This window comes from Octopus sinensis, linkage group LG30, assembly GCF_006345805.1.
Source record: "Octopus sinensis linkage group LG30, ASM634580v1, whole genome shotgun sequence".
Taxonomy (NCBI): Eukaryota; Metazoa; Mollusca; class Cephalopoda; order Octopoda; family Octopodidae; genus Octopus; species Octopus sinensis.
In genome coordinates, this window is record NC_043026.1 from 11,916,308 (window position 1) to 11,933,078 (window position 16,771).

The 16,771-nt window shown below is 43.2% G+C and overlaps 1 protein-coding gene and 2 long non-coding RNA genes across 7 annotated transcripts in view; 2 read left to right on the forward strand and 1 right to left on the reverse strand.

Moving 5' to 3' along the window:
- The first annotated feature begins 455 nt into the window (after positions 1-455).
- LOC118768627 lies at positions 456-3,967 on the forward strand. Of its 3 annotated transcripts, none has more exons than XR_005004409.1 (3): positions 456-1,740; positions 2,038-2,269; positions 2,408-3,967. It is a non-coding gene; the product is annotated as an uncharacterized LOC118768627 (long non-coding RNA). The 3 variants fall into 3 exon arrangements; XR_005004411.1 differs by having other exon boundaries at positions 2,075-2,269; XR_005004410.1 differs by lacking the exon at positions 456-1,740 and adding an exon at positions 1,752-2,037 and having other exon boundaries at positions 2,075-2,269.
- A 4,829-nt stretch (positions 3,968-8,796) lies between these two features.
- LOC118768631 lies at positions 8,797-9,471 on the forward strand. The gene is made up of 2 exons (XR_005004415.1): positions 8,797-8,838; positions 9,144-9,471. It is a non-coding gene; the product is annotated as an uncharacterized LOC118768631 (long non-coding RNA).
- A 6,261-nt stretch (positions 9,472-15,732) lies between these two features.
- The window catches only part of LOC118768615 (zinc finger protein 239-like), a 6,136-nt gene continuing 5,097 nt past the window's right edge, over positions 15,733-16,771 (reverse strand). For 2 of the 3 annotated variants that reach the window (XM_036515437.1, XM_036515436.1), the window contains exon 2: positions 15,738-16,771. This exon is cut by the window's right edge and continues 818 nt beyond it. In XM_036515437.1, coding sequence (XP_036371330.1) covers positions 16,110-16,771 — 662 coding nt within the window. In that variant the 3' untranslated portion in view covers positions 15,738-16,109. The other variant, XM_036515438.1, reaches the window with a different exon arrangement.

Sequence of the window (16,771 nt, forward strand, 5' to 3'; positions counted from 1 at the left end):
ACTCCGCCCGCTACCTCCTCCTTCCAAGGGACAAGGACCCCTTCCTCGATCCACCTCTCCACCTCGTCTTCAAACTCAACCCTGGCGTGGCCTTTCAGGGTATGCTGGTAACAGCTCACCCTGTTCTCCAGTGTCGGGGGCTCGTCCTTCCATTTCCACTCTATCGTCTACCGCTGACCATCAAACGCTGCCTGAAAGTCTTTGTCCTCGATGGTGTAAGCGGCGCAGTCCCTCGCGGGGCTCTGCTCCCACTGGCGATCCTGACTCGCAGTGCACGACGCCCCCACGCTTCCGAACGTGACCTCATTTCCCACAACACTGACGCCACCGAGGCAGTTGATGGCGTCCATCCCCATCACCACATCAACTCCATTTATCACGCGTTCGGCCACAATTGCCTGTAGCCTTAGCGTCGCGCCGTGCACCACTATCTCTACCTTGCTACTGCCTCTGCAACGGATTTCGCTGCCGTCGACCGCCCGGACACTACACACCCCGTTCCATTCCTTCGTCACCCTCGAAGTCACCAGGGTGGTCGTACAGCCCGTATCCACAAGGGCCTTGAACGTCTCCCCCTCGGCCTCCACGTCAATCAATGGCAGCGTCTCCAATAGCGCCTCTACTCGTTTGAGGGGAAAGTTCAAGAGGCAGCAACTTCCCCGCGGTCGTTTCCCTGGCCGCAATCACGGGCAATATGCCCTGTCTGCCTGCATCGATAGCAAACGGGCCCCGGCTGCGTACAGTCCCGCGCCATGTGCGGTCCCTGGCATCTAAAACACCGTCCTGAGAACGGCCGCTCTCGTTGCACAGTGGGCTTCTGTACCTCTTTCTCGGGACGTCGGCCGTCTTTACACGCCTCCGTCACCGCCATCGCTATCGCCTTCCGCTCAGAGTGTCTCGTCAACCCGCGAGCATGAGTTACAAGTTCGCTCAATGGCATCTTTTTGACCCCGGGCAGTCGTTGTAGGTGAATCCCTACATCATCGGGGAACCCATTCACGAACGCCATTCGGGCTGCTCTCTTCAGTCCTTCTCCGGCAAACCCGGCCAGAGTCGCTAGCCTTCTAGCTTCCGATGCAAAATCATCCACCTGGCCTCCTGTCCACCTGATTGCACCTAGCTTAGTGAAAGCTGTGTACTCGCATTCAGTGTATGCGTCACACAAGCGCCGCTCTATATTCTCATCGCAGAGCCGTTCTTCTTCATCCATCTCTAGGTAAAGCGACAACGCACTCCCTTCCAAATACAGCGCCATAAGACTCGCCACGTCGCTTATGCCCTGCAGTCTCGCCACTAGCCTGATTTTCTGAATCCAGGCCACTACATCGCCTTCGCCGTTAAAAGGTCTGACGACGTCACTGGCGATCCTAATTTTTGCAGACATCGTATTGAAAAAAAATGTGAATGTTTACGAACTGCCGAAATAGCTTGTAGTGAGTGTATGCGATTTGAATATAGAGGCACCTACCTTCTCTTCGTGGTGACGGAGATCCTCCAGAGATGGCTGGTCCTTCCTCACAGCCCTACCCGAACACTAACAATAGCAGCTGCTAGCCCCAAACCCTTTTGCGACTTCCTCGCCCGTCTTGTCGCCAGCACGACCCACGTTGGAAAGGTCAACTTACGCCCCCTGCGCACGCTTGACGGCTGACCCCTTCCGCTTGCCCCAGCTTCCGGTCAACGCACCCCGCAGCTGACGTCATCCCACAGTTAATATTTTGGGAAAGTATCCTCTTACAGGTATAACAGTGTTACAATGTTTCACCTTTTTTTTTTTCTTTATACCCTCAGGAGAATCCTGTTAAATTATGCTTTAAATTTAATCTCATTCTCCAACAATTTATTTTCCATATTTCACCTTCCAATCCACAATATTGAACTTTGTTCATAGTTTGTGTTTAATGAAGTTACTATTTTTGGAAAGTATCTTCTTAAAGGTATAACTGTGTTACGATGTTTCACCTGTTCTTTTCTTCATACTCTCAGGAGAATCCTTATTTAATAAAGTTACTATTTTGGGAAAGTATCTTCTTACAGGTATAACAGTGTTACGATGTTTCACCTGTTCTTACAGGTATAACAGTGTTACGATGTTTCACCTGTTCTATTCTTCATACCCTCAGGAGAATCCTGTTCAATTATGCTTTAAATTTAACCTCATTCTCCTACAATTTATTTTCCGTATTTGACCTTCTAATCCACAATATTCAACTTTGTTCATAGTTTGTGTTTAATGAAGTTACTATTTTGGGAAAGTATCTTCTTACAGGTATAACAGTGTTACGAATCTTTCACCTCTTCTTTTCTTCATACCCTCAGGAGAATCCTTGTTTAATGAAGTTACTATTTTGGGAAAGTATCTTCTTACAGGTATAACAGTGTTACGATGTTTCACCTGTTCTTACAGGTATAACAGTGTTACGATGTTTCACCTGTTCTATTCTTCATACCCTCAGGAGAATCCTGTTCAATTATGCTTTAAATTTAACCTCATTCTCCTACAATTTATTTTCCGTATTGACCTTCTAATCCACAATATTCAACTTTGTTCATAGTTTATGTTTAATGAAGTTACTATTTTGGGAAAGTATCTTCTTACAGGTATAACAGTGTTATGATGTTTCACCTGTTCTTATCTTCATACCCTCAGGAGAATCCTGTTAAATTATGCTTTAAATTTAACCTCATTCTCCTACAATTTATTTTCCAAAATTATCCTTCTAAGCCACAATATTGAACTTTGTTCATAGTGGTTTCTTAACAAATATTTTTATTTCCACCAACTGTGATCTTTATCAATATGTACAGCTTTTACAAACTCCTCTGTAATTTGTAATCCATGTTCAGTTAACATGCAAAGTCATCTTGCAGAAATTCTGGATAGTATTCGTATTCATTGCCATGGTGGTCGTAGGATTCATACAAGAAGTTTCATGGGAATATTGTATTCACAAGCGGTCGCCGACATCCAGCATGCATTTCCCGAGTGACGGGACGCCCTATTTGCCGTGGAGTCTCCATAGACGCAGGGACAGAACGACCTCGAAGCTGCCGGTTGCCGATCAGACGCCTCTTGGAATTTGCACCACTTCCCAACTGGCGCAAGCGCACGGGCGGGCGGCTGAAGACCTGGGCAACGACGATAAAGGAGGACCTCTCTAAACTCTTGGGTCCACAGGTGGTCGGTCTGCACAGATGGAACCACGAATGGGTCGCTGTCTCCAGTGGCCTCGCACAGGACTGTCGAGCGTTGGCCGCCATGGTTCATGATGCCGTCAGGACCAGAGGAAAAAGCCGGCTCAACCCGCCCTGGGTGAATGCCGTCACAAGTACAAGTTTTCTGGATAGTGATTAAGCGAGATATTGCTATTTCTCTCAGTTCATACAAATTATCCTAGGGTAATTCCACCACAGATTTACATCGACCAGGAGGAATTACAACGGTGTTTCGTATTCTGCTACCACAACAGCTCCTTTATAGGATCCAGTTAGCTCAAGACATCATCAGGAGGAACCACATCCGGTTTCGGCCCCTACTCCTCTACTGTTTTGACGTGGTGGGGCCCCCCCTTTCGGAGGTGTCTTCAGTTCTGGTGTTGGGTGCATGTCTTCTTTCTTCTGTTCCCTGGCCTCTTCGATGTATCATCAGCGAGTGTCAGCCGGTGACTGATTTCTTTATTACCCATAGAGGGCGACACAGAACGGACAGTACAAACATTGGGGACACAAAACATAATAATGAATACATGAATTTATGAAAATGATATTATGAAAGCGACGCTAACGGCCCCATCCGCTAGCATCACTTACCTGTCCTTTAGTTATTAGTCCCAAACAAATGCTCCTTTTCTTTTACTTGTTTCAGTCATTTGACTGCGGCCATGCTGGAGCACCGCCTTTAGTTGAGCAAGTCGACCCCGGGACTTATTCTTTGTAAGCCCAGTACTTATTCTACCGGTCTCTTTTGCCGAACCGCTAAGTGATGGGGACGTAAACACACAAGCATTGGTTGTCAAGCAATGCTAGGGGGACAAACACACACACACACACATATCTATATATATATATATATATATATACATATATATATATACATATATACGACAGGCTTCTTTCAGTTTCCGTCTACCAAATCCACTCACAAGGCATTGGTCGGCCCGGGGCTATAGCAGAAGACACTTGCCCAAGATGCCACGCAGTGGGACTGAACCCGGAACCATGTGGTTGGTTAGCAAGCTACTTACCACACAGCCACTCCTGCGCCTGTTGGGGCTCCTTGTTCAGTTCCTATACAAAATCCATCCATCTCCATCCTTCTCTCAAACGTCTCTTCCAAATCCCTCATGATTTTTTTGACCATTCTCACTTCACTTACTTCCCAATCCTCCCCCTCACACATTACCATAAACTCGTCCATTCGTACCTTTCCAATTACTGCATACCTGATCGGTCCTCTGTCACACACCATTGATATTCTTCCATTGTCTTTTTTATCTTTTCTTTTCCCGTCATACATACAATGTTTGGCCTGGGTTCATTTTTTTTTATCTTGGTTGTGTGTGTCTTTTCTTTTCTGTTTTCTTGTTGGAGGGGAGCGGGTGGGTTCACCGTCTGTAGGGAGAGGGTGTGGGTGGTGTTGGGGTGGATTGGGGTTCTATACTATTTGCTTTTCCTCTTATTCTTCTCTTCCTCTTTTTCCTGGCTTCTTCCCATTCTTTTGAATCCTCCTCCTCTTCTTTTGTCTCTTTCTCCTTTGGTTTCTGCTCCTCCTCTACCTCTCTTTGTGGTTCCGCATCCATATCTTTCTGTTTTCTTGTTGGTGGGTTCACTGTTTGCAGGGGAAGGGTGGGACTCAGAGGGTGCGGGTGGATTGGGGTTCCGTACTATTTGCTTTTCTCCTTCTTCTCTTTCTTCTTTTCCTTCCTTCTTCCCACTCTTGCTGGATCTCCTCCTCTTCTGTCTGGTTCTCTTCTTTAGTTTCTTCCCCTTTTTGGGGTTCCGTAACGATTTCCTTTCCCTTTAATGGGGGGGAGGGCAGTTGGCTCTTATGTGGCCTCTCTGGCCACACTTATAACAGCGCGGGGCCCTGCCCTCCACCCACACTCTCATGATGATGTTTCCCATTCTTATATCTTCTGTTAATCCTTCTAGCGTTTTGATCTCCGCCTGTACGTTCATGTCCAGGGTAGCACCCCTCCAGCCTTCATATTTTATGGTGGCATGGAGGATGTCTACCTTTTCTTCATTTCCTTTAATCACAGCTGCTGCTATATATTCTCCCTCTAGGTGTGGGATAATTCCCTCCACCCTAATTCTCGTAGTTCTGTTTAGGTACGAAAGGTAGTAGGTACACCTTCTCCGTTCTTACTGCCTTGGCTGCCATTTTTCTTGCGACACTCTCGCTCCTATATTGCACCGTCGCTGTACCATATTCCATTCCTCTTGTCAAATAAACAATTTCCTCCTCTGTCTGTTTTAGCACCTCTTCAATAATTTCCATGCTTACTATTTCAATTCTTTTCCTTCCATTTGCGTACGCTCTATATTTGACGGTCCTGCGTTCGAACCACTCCCCACGCTTTGTTGGTGGTGACAGTTCGACTTCCCCGTCTTCGTCTTTCATAAATTCCTGGAAACCTGGCAGTTTAACCAGGTCTATCCCCTTTTCTTCCGACTTCTTCTTCGTTACTCCTGCATACGTATTTTCAAGCTTCTTATCCATTCTTTTCACTGCTCTTTCTAGTTCCTTCTCAGACGTCGACAATTCCGACAAACTTTCAAACAAATTTTTCCCGGCCGTCTCTCCCGTTAGGGAGGGGCAGTCCATCTTCTCCTTGTCTGTCTCAACACAGACAGACAACAACCAAAAACCTTACACCGAAACGTTCAACAATAATAAATTCGACACTCAACCAACAGTCAGCAGCTCACAAAAAAACAACCACTCGATGACGGTGCCAACCGGTGACTGACTGACTTGTCAAATTTTTCTCTTTAACCCATTAGTATTTAAACCGGCCATATCCGGCTATAATATTTAATCTGTTTTATGTTCAAACTGACCAGATCCAGGCCCTCACACCTACCCTACAATGTTATTCTACATTAGATAATTACACCATCAAGATCTTGAAGATATGAGATAATGCATGATTAATTCAAATCAATGGGAATCAATAAGCATTATGTTTGATAGAATAATCTGAACACTAAAGGGTTAAATACCTGCCGCGAGGCTCCAGCAGGCAGCCCCAGCAAGTTGTCATGTGACACTGCCTCACCTTAATTGACTAGTGAAGGCACGTAGTTTTAGCCTGCACTTTTTCTAAACGACCGTCACCTGACGGGTAGTCCCAGCAAATTGTCACGTTATATTTGTTCTGCATAGACATCTTTATAGTCTTTAAAAGATAATAAATATTGATGATGTATCTGAGGCAGACAATTCTCTGATGCCAATGTCAGAAGATAATCTGAGATAACAAACATCAGTGTAAGACTTAGAAGATACCTGAAATGTATACACACAAATGCATTGTATACACTCATTGGTGTTCTATTTATATATGTGTGGAGGCGCAATGGCCCAGTTGTTCAGTTTTATCATGGCAGCAGAGACTAAACTAAGTCTTGTTATCTATGGTCAATGTGGATCCTAGGTACTTGAAAGTGTCCTTCATCAAGTCTCTCTCAGTTTAGCATGATGTTGCTGTGTTTTGGATGTTACTATTAACCAGAATCTTACTCTTTTTGAGCTGGTCTCCATCCTGTATGCTCCTAATAGTTTTTCCAGTTTGGTGGTCCTGTAGTTCTTATTTCTTTACTACCCACAAGGGGCTAAACACAGAGAGGACAGACAAAGGGATTAAGTCAATTACATCGACCCCAGTGCGTAACTGGTACTTAATTTATCGACCCCGAAAGGATGAAAGGCAAAGTCGACCTCGGCGGAATTTGAACTGCTTCACTATTTCCTATCAGGTCGTCATCATCTGTAAAGTGCAGGTTGGAAATGGGCCGTCCTCCTTTGATGATAACAATTCTGCCAGCTCAAGGCATTATTTCTTTGTACTGCTCAGAATAGGAACTGCGCTCATTGTAAACTCCTTTTGTAATTTTTGTGTTATGTGATTAGGATCACTATCAGCAAAAACCTGCAGATCTTCCTCTATAACTGCCAACCATTTAGCAATAATTTTTTTAGCTGAAGTGGTGTAGGTGGAACTTCTGTTGTCTTGCCTGTATTTTCAGCTTGTCCTTATCTTAAAAGCATCAGCTCCTTGTCAGATAAACTTTTTTTCTCGGATGCTAGCAACTGAATCACTTTATCTTCTATAAATTATTGCAATATCTTTCTGAATTTGATGTAGACTTTCTTCAATGTCATGGATACAGTCTGGCCACATATTTTTGCAAGCACTATTCAAAGTTATGTACAGCATCCATTATTCTGAATTTCTTCCCTGTCAATTGCTTTCATAAGTTGTTTGAAGTTTTGTTTCATATAATATACCTTGAAATTAGGTATCATACTTTCATTTTTTGACTGGAGCAAAGAAGTTATATTTTGTGGGATATTCAGGTGTAAGCTCATTTAAGGGATAACATCCAGGTACTTTGGTTGCCTCGTTCATCCTTGGGAAGGTCTGAGACAGAGGCTGTATTAATAACGTCCCAGTGAAGGGGATGATGATGATGATGATGATAATGATTCAGCTCTCACATTACCAAAAAGGTTTTCCATATGCTGTTCAGTTTTATTGTGGTAGCAGAGGCTTGTTATCTCCTTTTGTTATATCTATGATCAATGTGGATCCTAGATACTTGAAACTGTCCACTTTGCTGGGTGGTTCAGTGCATTGTCTAAAAGAAGTAACGCTTTGATGGCAATATTACGCCTGGCACTTTCCTGTTCTAGTTGTATTGTGGGGGTTGCTTACACAAGGAGTTCTCTACACCAGAGTCAGAGATCTCAGGAAAGTTGTTCCTTCGTAAAGGAAAGGCTATGATGAACTTCGTGTGTGAGGTTTTTTAATGTTGATGTATAAAGTGTGAAAAAGATAATTATGAAAGGTGCTGCAAAGACAAAAAAAAAAAAAACCCCAATTAATTTCAGGAGCCAAGCAATTAGCAAACATTTTAATGGATGAAATATACTGAAAAATATAATTGTTGAGGACAACCATTGTTCATATGCAAATATAATGAATGTTTTGAAAGTTTCAGATAATGTGATGAGACAAGCATAAAAATACAAATTATCTTCTCCACCGGATCATTTAGCTTTGTACACCTTGTGCCTCCCCACTTACAGCAACAAGGTGAACTTCAAAGAAGTACACTTTTTCAAACTATGAAACATATTCAACAGAATCACCCAAAATTATAATCATCGTTTAACGTCCGTTCTCCATGCTGGCATGGGTTGGACGGTTCGACCGGGGGTCTGGCAAGCCATGGAGGCTGCACCAGGCTCCAGTCTGATCTGGCAGTGTTTCTACAGCTGGATGCCCTTCCTAACGTCAACCACTCCGTGAGTGTAGTGGGTGTTTTTTACGTGCCACCAGCACAGGGACCAGAGCAAGCTGGCAAACGGCCACGATCGGTTGGTGCTTTTACGTGTCACCGACACGGACGCCAGTCAGGCGGCACTAGTATCTGCCACGTTCGGATGGTGCTTTTTACGTGTCACCGGTACGGGTGTCTTAACTACAATTTCCATTTAAATTTTTTTAAATCCCTTTAAAAAATTTTTTAATAAACTTTTTAATACCACTTCTCTCAGTATTTTCCCCTGAAATATTAAAAAAGTTATTATTCTTGCTTTTCAGCCTTTCAGTACTCTTTTAAGCAATAATAAATCTCTGAATGAGATGCAAATAGTAACCGCTCGACAACGTAAAGTATACTAGCCATCTCAATATGGCTAACCACTAAGGCTGGCTTTAGACACACTTTCTGTGCCTTTATGGTATTTTATAGGCTTACGAGAGAGCGATGACCTCCCTTTGCAAATACCATAAGGGCACAGAAAGTGTGCCTAAAGCCAGCTGGAGACGATGTTCTCCTGGGGCTACAAGCTACAGTAACACCCACCCTTAGTGGTTAGCCATATTGAGATGGCTAGTATACTCAACGTTAAGTACTCTTTTAGTTTATCTTATATTCACCATTATGTATGCAACACCTGTTTGAAATATAGGTTGGATTAATGCTGTTTTTTTGGCTGAGCAAATCTTAAATAGATTAGCCAAAGCAATTCATACCTCTGGCAAAGTTCAACGAGTTGCTTCAAGTATTGTGAACAGAGCGAAAATGTAGGCAAGAAATTACAGGTTGTCTCCCTTGTCAAATCATCCAGCTGTCTATGACTCCTCCATGCTAAATCGTCAAAAAATGCATTTCATCAGAAAATAGAACAAATTCAAAGCATTCAATAAAACTCCATTTGTAAATAAATGTTTTAAAACCATTTTTCTTCTTATTTATTCCTTAAAATATTACAAAATTTTTTATTCTGATTTTTCAAGTTTCAGTCGTCACATTTGCTGCGAGGTATGATTTCTGCCTCTCCACACCCACAGCAGCTTGCATGCCTTCAAAAATACACTTCGCTAGAAAGTAAAATTAATTCAGAATGCACAGTGTTAGATTCTGCACTAAAGACATTGATGTAGAGGTCCCTCTAATGTTACAAAACATTTTGCTGGTGAGCCATTCCTGATTAGAAAACAAGGTTCTTATACTTGCATGGCACCGTGGGCAAGTGTCTTCTACTATAGCCTTGGGCCGACCAAAGCCTTGTCAGTGGATTTGGTAGATGGAAACTGAAAGAAGCCCGTCGTATATATGTATGTTTGTGTGTCTGTGTTTGTTCCCCTAGCATTGCTTGACAACCAATGCTGGTGTGTTTATGTCCCCATCACTTAGCAGTTCGGCAAAAGAGACCGATAGAATAAGTACTGGGCTTACAAAGAATAAGTCCCGGGGTCGAGTTTGCTCGATTAAAGGCGGTGCTCCAGCATGGCCACAGTCAAAATGACTGAAACAAGTAAAATTTTTAAAAAATACTCGCGTAACATCGAGGAAATTAGCATATGCTCCACTTTGGGTGATGGCTGACACTTTAAAAACTGAGCCAAATGTATTTTATCAGGCATGGCTGTGTGGTTATGCAGTTCCCTTCCAAACATGGTTTTGGGGTTTAGTCACTGAGTGGCACCTTGAGCAAGTGTGTTCTACTATAGCCCCAGGGCAGTCTGATGCTTTGTGAGTGGATTTGGAAGACAGAAACTGTGCAGAAGCCAGTAGCATTTCTCTCTCTCTCTCTCTCTCTCTCTATATATATATATATATATAAGACCAAAAGGGTACGGGCGCTGCTATATATATATATATGTAAAAAATACAAACTGAGACAAGAATGCAAAACATTTAGAAGACAATACAAAAAACACGGACGGGACATTCAAAGCCTTCAGTCAAGAATGATGCGAGGATGATCCGGTTCTTGACTGAAGATTGAAGGCTTCGAATGTCCCGTCCGTGTTTTTTGTATTGTCTTCTAAATGTTTTGCGTTCTAATCCCAGTTTGTATTTTTTTTACATATACATATATATATAATCAGCTGAAATTGTGAGGATGATCCGGTTCTTGACTGAAGATTGAAGGCTTCGAATGTCCCGTCCGTGTTTTTTGTATTGTCTTCTAAATGTTTTGCGTTCTAATCCCAGTTTGTATTTTTTTTACATATACATATATATATATATAATCAGCTGAAATTGTGAGGATGATCCGGTTCTTGACTGAAGATTGAAGGCTTTGAATGTCCCGTCCGTGTTTTTTGTATTGTCTTCTAAATGTTTTGCGTTCTAATCCCAGTTTGTATTTTTTACATATACATATATATATATATAATCAGCTGAAATTGTGAGGATGATCCGGTTCTTGACTGAAGATTGAAGGCTTCGAATGTCCCGTCCGTGTTTTTTGTATCGTCTTCTAAATGTTTTGCGTTCTAATCCCAGTTTGTATTTTTTTTACATATACATATATATATATATAATCAGCTGAAATTGTGAGGATGATCCGGTTCTTGACTGAAGATTGAAGGCTTCGAATGTCCCGTCCGTGTTTTTTGTATCGTCTTCTAAATGTTTTGCGTTCTTGTCCCAGTTTGTATTTTTTACATATACATATATATGAGGGTGTGCTAAAAAGCTCCTGGCTTTAAGGAGTTTGCAAAAGGCCTAGCTAGAGGTGCAACCCTCCAAGTTCTTTTACAGGGTTTAGAAAAATTGACAGATCACTGCAATAAGGCCCGAAATTCTTGGGGAGGGGGGGCCAGTCGATTAGATCGACCCCTGTATGCAACTGGTACTTAATTTATGAATCCCGAAAGGATGAAAAGCAAACTCAACCTCAGCAGAATTTGAACTCAGAACATAAAGACAGACGAAATACCTATTTCTTTATTACCCACAAGGGGCTAAACACAGAGGGGACAAACAAGGACAGACATAGGTATTAAGTCGATTACATCAACCCCAGTGCATAAATGGTACTTAATTTATCAATCCCGAAAGGATGAAAAGCAAACTCAACCTCAGCAGAATTTGAACTCAGAACATAAAGACAGACGAAATACCTATTTCTTTATTACCCACAAGGGGCTAAACACAGAGGGGACAAACAAGGACAGACATAGGTATTAAGTCGATTACATCGACCCCAGTGCATAAATGGTACTTAATTTATCAATCCCGAAAGGATGAAAAGCAAACTCAACCTCAGCAGAATTTGAACTCAGAACATAAAGACAGACGAAATACCTATTTCTTTATTACCCACAAGGGGCTAAACACAGAGGGGACAAACAAGGACAGACATAGGTATTAAGTCGATTACATCGACCCCAGTGCATAAATGGTACTTAATTTATCAATCCCAAAAGGATGAAAAGCAAACTCAACCTCAGCAGAATTTGAACTCAGAACATAAAGACAGACGAAATACCTATTTCTTTATTACCCACAAGGGGCTAAACACAGAGGGGACAAACAAGGACAGACATAGGTATTAAGTCGATTACATCGACCCCAGTGCATAAATGGTACTTAATTTATCAATCCCAAAAGGATGAAAAGCAAACTCAACCTCAGCAGAATTTGAACTCAGAACATAAAGACAGATGAAATACCATGAAGCATTTCACCCAGCATGCTAACGTTTCTGCCAGCTTACTGCCGTGATAAAGAAAAATACTGATGGAAAGTTATCTAGCTAAATCATTGAGAATTAGACTGATAGCAACAAACTGCAACTTTCTTTTTATTTGTTACAGACACGTGAACTACTGATTCCTACCAAATCTCTGATGCTAACTTCAGTTCTAATATCTAAATTTTCCTATCACATCCAAATTTTGTATAACCAAAAAACCCTTTATTTCATTTTTTTCTCTCCCACTTCTATTACAAAAGTCGTCTGGGCTACTTTTTCAACCCATGTTATGTCAACCCTTTCATTACCAACCCGGCTGAAACCAGCTCTGGTTCTGAGTACAAATGTCTTGTTTTCATAAGTTTTGCATCAAAATATACCACCAAACCTTAGTCGCAATTTATGTTCCTAACACTGGCTTAATGATAACTAAGTTATTTTACTAAATTCTTTGTTATATTTAAAGTAATTGAAAGAAATACAGAGCATCTCAAAATAAATACAGTAACGAAAGGGTTAAGCATACTTAAATAATTAGTGAACAGGATGGCTTTTATCCTTTATTCTATATTTATAAGTAGTTAAGTCTATGTCTGGTTTCACATCCACAAAGAGCTTAGCCCTGTAAATGACAAATATATATACACAGAGTAGGTGGAAAGTAAGTACGCATTAAAAATTGGTAATAAAATCCATATTCCTTTTGCAAATTTATTGAAACAAAAGATACATGTTCTTTATTTACATGGGAAAATGAAAGTAAATTTTCAGATTTCAGCATAAGCACCAATGACGTCAAATCAGTTTCCTCAAACGGCCAGGGACGAAATGAACAACCGTTACCCTGAGATATCATTGAGAACCTCCTGAATCTGTGTCTCCCAAGTCCTCCAGTGTGCAAGGTTTGTCTTGTACACCTCGTCGTCTTTTGTGTAACCCCACAAGTAAAAGTCACATGGAGTGAGATCTGGATTTCTGTGGTCACAGTCTTTAGGTTTTAGCCTCTGCACGTAATGAGGTTTCCATGGGCGAAAATTCAATTCTTTATGCAATACCATACATAGGCGCAGGGGTGGCTGTGTGGTAAGTAGCTTGCTAACCAACCACATGGTTCCGGGTTCAGTCCCACTGCGTGGCATCTTGGGCAAGTGTCTTCTGCTATAGCCCCGGGCCGACCAATGCCTTGTGAGTGGATTTGGTAGACGGAAACTGAAAGAAGCCTGTCGTATATATGTATATAAGTGTGTGTGTATATGTTTATGTGTCTGTGTTTGTCCCCCTAGCATTGCTTGACAACCGATGCTGGTGTGTTTACGTCCCCGTCACTTAGCGGTTCGGCAAAAGAGACCGATAGAATAAGTACTGGGCTTACAAAGAATAAGTCCCGGGGTCGATTTGCTCGACTAAAGGCGGTGCTCCAGCATGGCCGCAGTCAAATGACTGAAACAAGTAAAAGAGAGAAAAAAGAGAAAGAGAGAGAATATTGTGCATCTTGTTAGTCCACTTCCACAAGCCGCTTGATGTGTTGATTTTCGCAGGCTGCAATTAAACATTTCCTGCACTGTTGCCATATTCTCTGCTGATTGGGATGTGGTTGGATGGCCACTTCTTGCATTGTTCACAATTTGTATCAGGGCCATTGCCAGTGCCACCCCCAAGGGGCCTCCGTGCCGGTGGCACGTAAAAAGCACCATCCGATCATGGCTGTTGCCAGCCTCGCCTGGCCCCCATGCTGGTGGCACGTAAAAAGCACCTGTGCCGGTGGCATGTAAAAAGCACCATCCGACCGTGGCCGTTTGCCAGCCTCGTCTGGCACCTGTGCCGGTGGCACGTAAAAAGCACCCACTACTCTCACGGAGTGGTTGGCGTTAGGAAGGGCATCCAGCCGTAGAAACACTGCCAGATCAGACTGGGCCTGGTGCAGCCTTCTGGCTTCCCAGAACCCAGTTGAACCGTCCAACCCATGCTAGCATGGAAAGCGGACGCTAAATGATGATGAAGCAGGGATGGTCACAAGCAGGTTGGTATCAAGAGGGTTTGTAGAATGCCTCAAGAGAAAGTGTTAATATTTATAAAATTACTTGTTATGCCTACAAGAAAATGCAACAAAATATTTTGTTCCTTTACAACAGCACACCTGTTTCTGCCCACTTTCTTGTTAACTCCTCTACAGCAAGACATCTGTTTCCGTCTCTCTGTCACACTCTAGCCTTTCATCATCTGACATAAGATCACCTCCCCCAGAGCTGGTGCCACTCGAAAAGCACTCAGTCTGCACTGTAAAGTGGTTGGTGTTTGGAAGGGCATCTAGCTGTAAAATCCACGTCAAAAATGACCTCCCCTGTGCTGGGGCCACGTAAAAAGCACTCAGCCCACTCTACAGGGTGGTTGGTGTTTGGAAGGGCATCCAGCTGAAAAAACCACGCCAAAACTGACCTCCCCTGTGCTGGGGCCACGTAAAAAGCACTCAGCCCACTCTACAGGGTGGTTGGTGTTAGGAAGGGCATCCGGCTGTAAAAACCACGCCAAAACTGACCTCCCCTGTCCTGGGGCCACGTAAAAAGCACTCAGCCCACTCTATGGAGTGGTTGGTGTTAGGAAGGGCATCTGGCTGTAAAAACCACGCCAAAACTGACCTCCCCTGTGCTGGGGCCACGTAAAAAGCACTCAGCCCACTCTACGAGGTGGTTGGTGTTAGGAAGGGCATCCAGCTGTAAAAACCACGCCAAAACTGACCTCCCCTGTGCTGGTGCCATGTAAAAAGCACTCAGCCCACTCTATGGAGTGGTTGGTGTTAGGAAGGGCATCTGGCTGTAAAAACCACGCCAAAACTGACCTCCCCTGTGCTGGGGTCACGTAAAAAGCACTCAGCCCACTCTACGAGGTGGTTGGTGTTAGGAAGGGCATCTGGCTGTAAAAACCATGCCAAAACTGACCTCCCCTGTGCTGGGGCCACGTAAAAAGCACTCAGCCCACTCTACGAGGTGGTTGGTGTTAGGAAGGGCATCTGGCTGTAAAAACCATGCCAAAACTGACCTCCCCTGTCCTGGGGCCACGTAAAAAGCACTCAACCCACTCTACAGGGTGGTTGGTGTTAGGAAGGGCATCTGGCTGTAAAAACCATGGCAAAACTGACCTCCCCTGTGCTGGGGCCACGTAAAAAGCACTCAGCCCACTCTACAGGGTGGTTGGTGTTAGGAAGGGCATCTGGCTGTAAAAACCATGCCAAAACTGACCAGCCCTGTGCTGGGGTCACGTAAAAAGCACTCAGCCCACTCTACAGGGTGGTTGGTGTTAGGAAGGGCATCTGGCTGTAAAAACCATGCCAAAACTGACCAGCCCTGTGCTGGGGTCACGTAAAAAGCACTCAGCCCACTCTACAGGGTGGTTGGTGTTAGGAAGGGCATCTGGCTGTAAAAACCATGCCAAAACTGACCAGCCCTGTGCTGGGGTCACGTAAAAAGCACTCAGCCCACTCTACAGGGTGGTTGGTGTTAGGAAGGGCATCTGGCTGTAAAAACCACTCCAAAACTGACCTCCTCTGTGCTGGGGCCATATAAAAAGCACTCAGCCCACTCTACAGAGTGGTCGGTGATAGGAAGGGCATCCAGCTGTAAAAACCACGCCAAAACTGACTTCACCTCTGCTGGTGCCACGTAAAAAGCACTCAGCCCATTCTACAGGGTGGTTAGTGTTAGGAAGGGCATCTGGCTGTAAAAACCCAACCAAAACAGACGCAGTACTATGTTGCAGACTTCTGCCTGGCCAGCTCCTCCAAAACCATTCAACCCATGCCAGCATGGGAGGAGGACGTTTTATGATGAAAAACAAAGTCATATATTTGCTGTGCTGTAATTTACTTCAAGTTGATGTACACATCATACAGTTACTGTTCTGTATGAATACTTACATGCTGACTTAAGTGACCTTTTTGAGAGAATGATTTACCACAGATATCGCAGAGATATGGTTTCTCTCCAGTGTGGATGCGTTTGTGTTTAGTTAAAGTACTACTGCCATAGAATGATTTATCACAGATATCACAATGATATGGTTTTTCCCCTGTGTGAATACGTCTGTGAGTTGTTAAAGTATTTCCATGGGAGAAAGATTTACCACAGATATCACAGTGATATGGTTTCACTCCTGTATGAATGCGTTTGTGACTAGTTAAGCTATCATTATGGGAGAATGATTTACCACAGACATCACAGTGATATGGCTTCTCTCCTGTATGAATGCGTTTGTGAATAGTTAAAACATTTCCCCGAGAGAATGATTTGTCACAGATATCACAGTGATATGGTTTCTCACCTGTATGAACACGTTTGTGTGTAATTAAAGATTTTCCCTGAAAGAATGATTTTCCACAGGTATCACAGTGGTATGGCTTCTCACCTGTATGGATACGTTTGTGATTAATTAATTGTTCATTTTGAGAGAAGGACTTACCACAGATATCACACTGATATGGTTGCTCTCCTGTATGAATACGTATGTGTATAGCTAAGCTATTACTTCCAGAGAATGATTTGTCACATACATTAC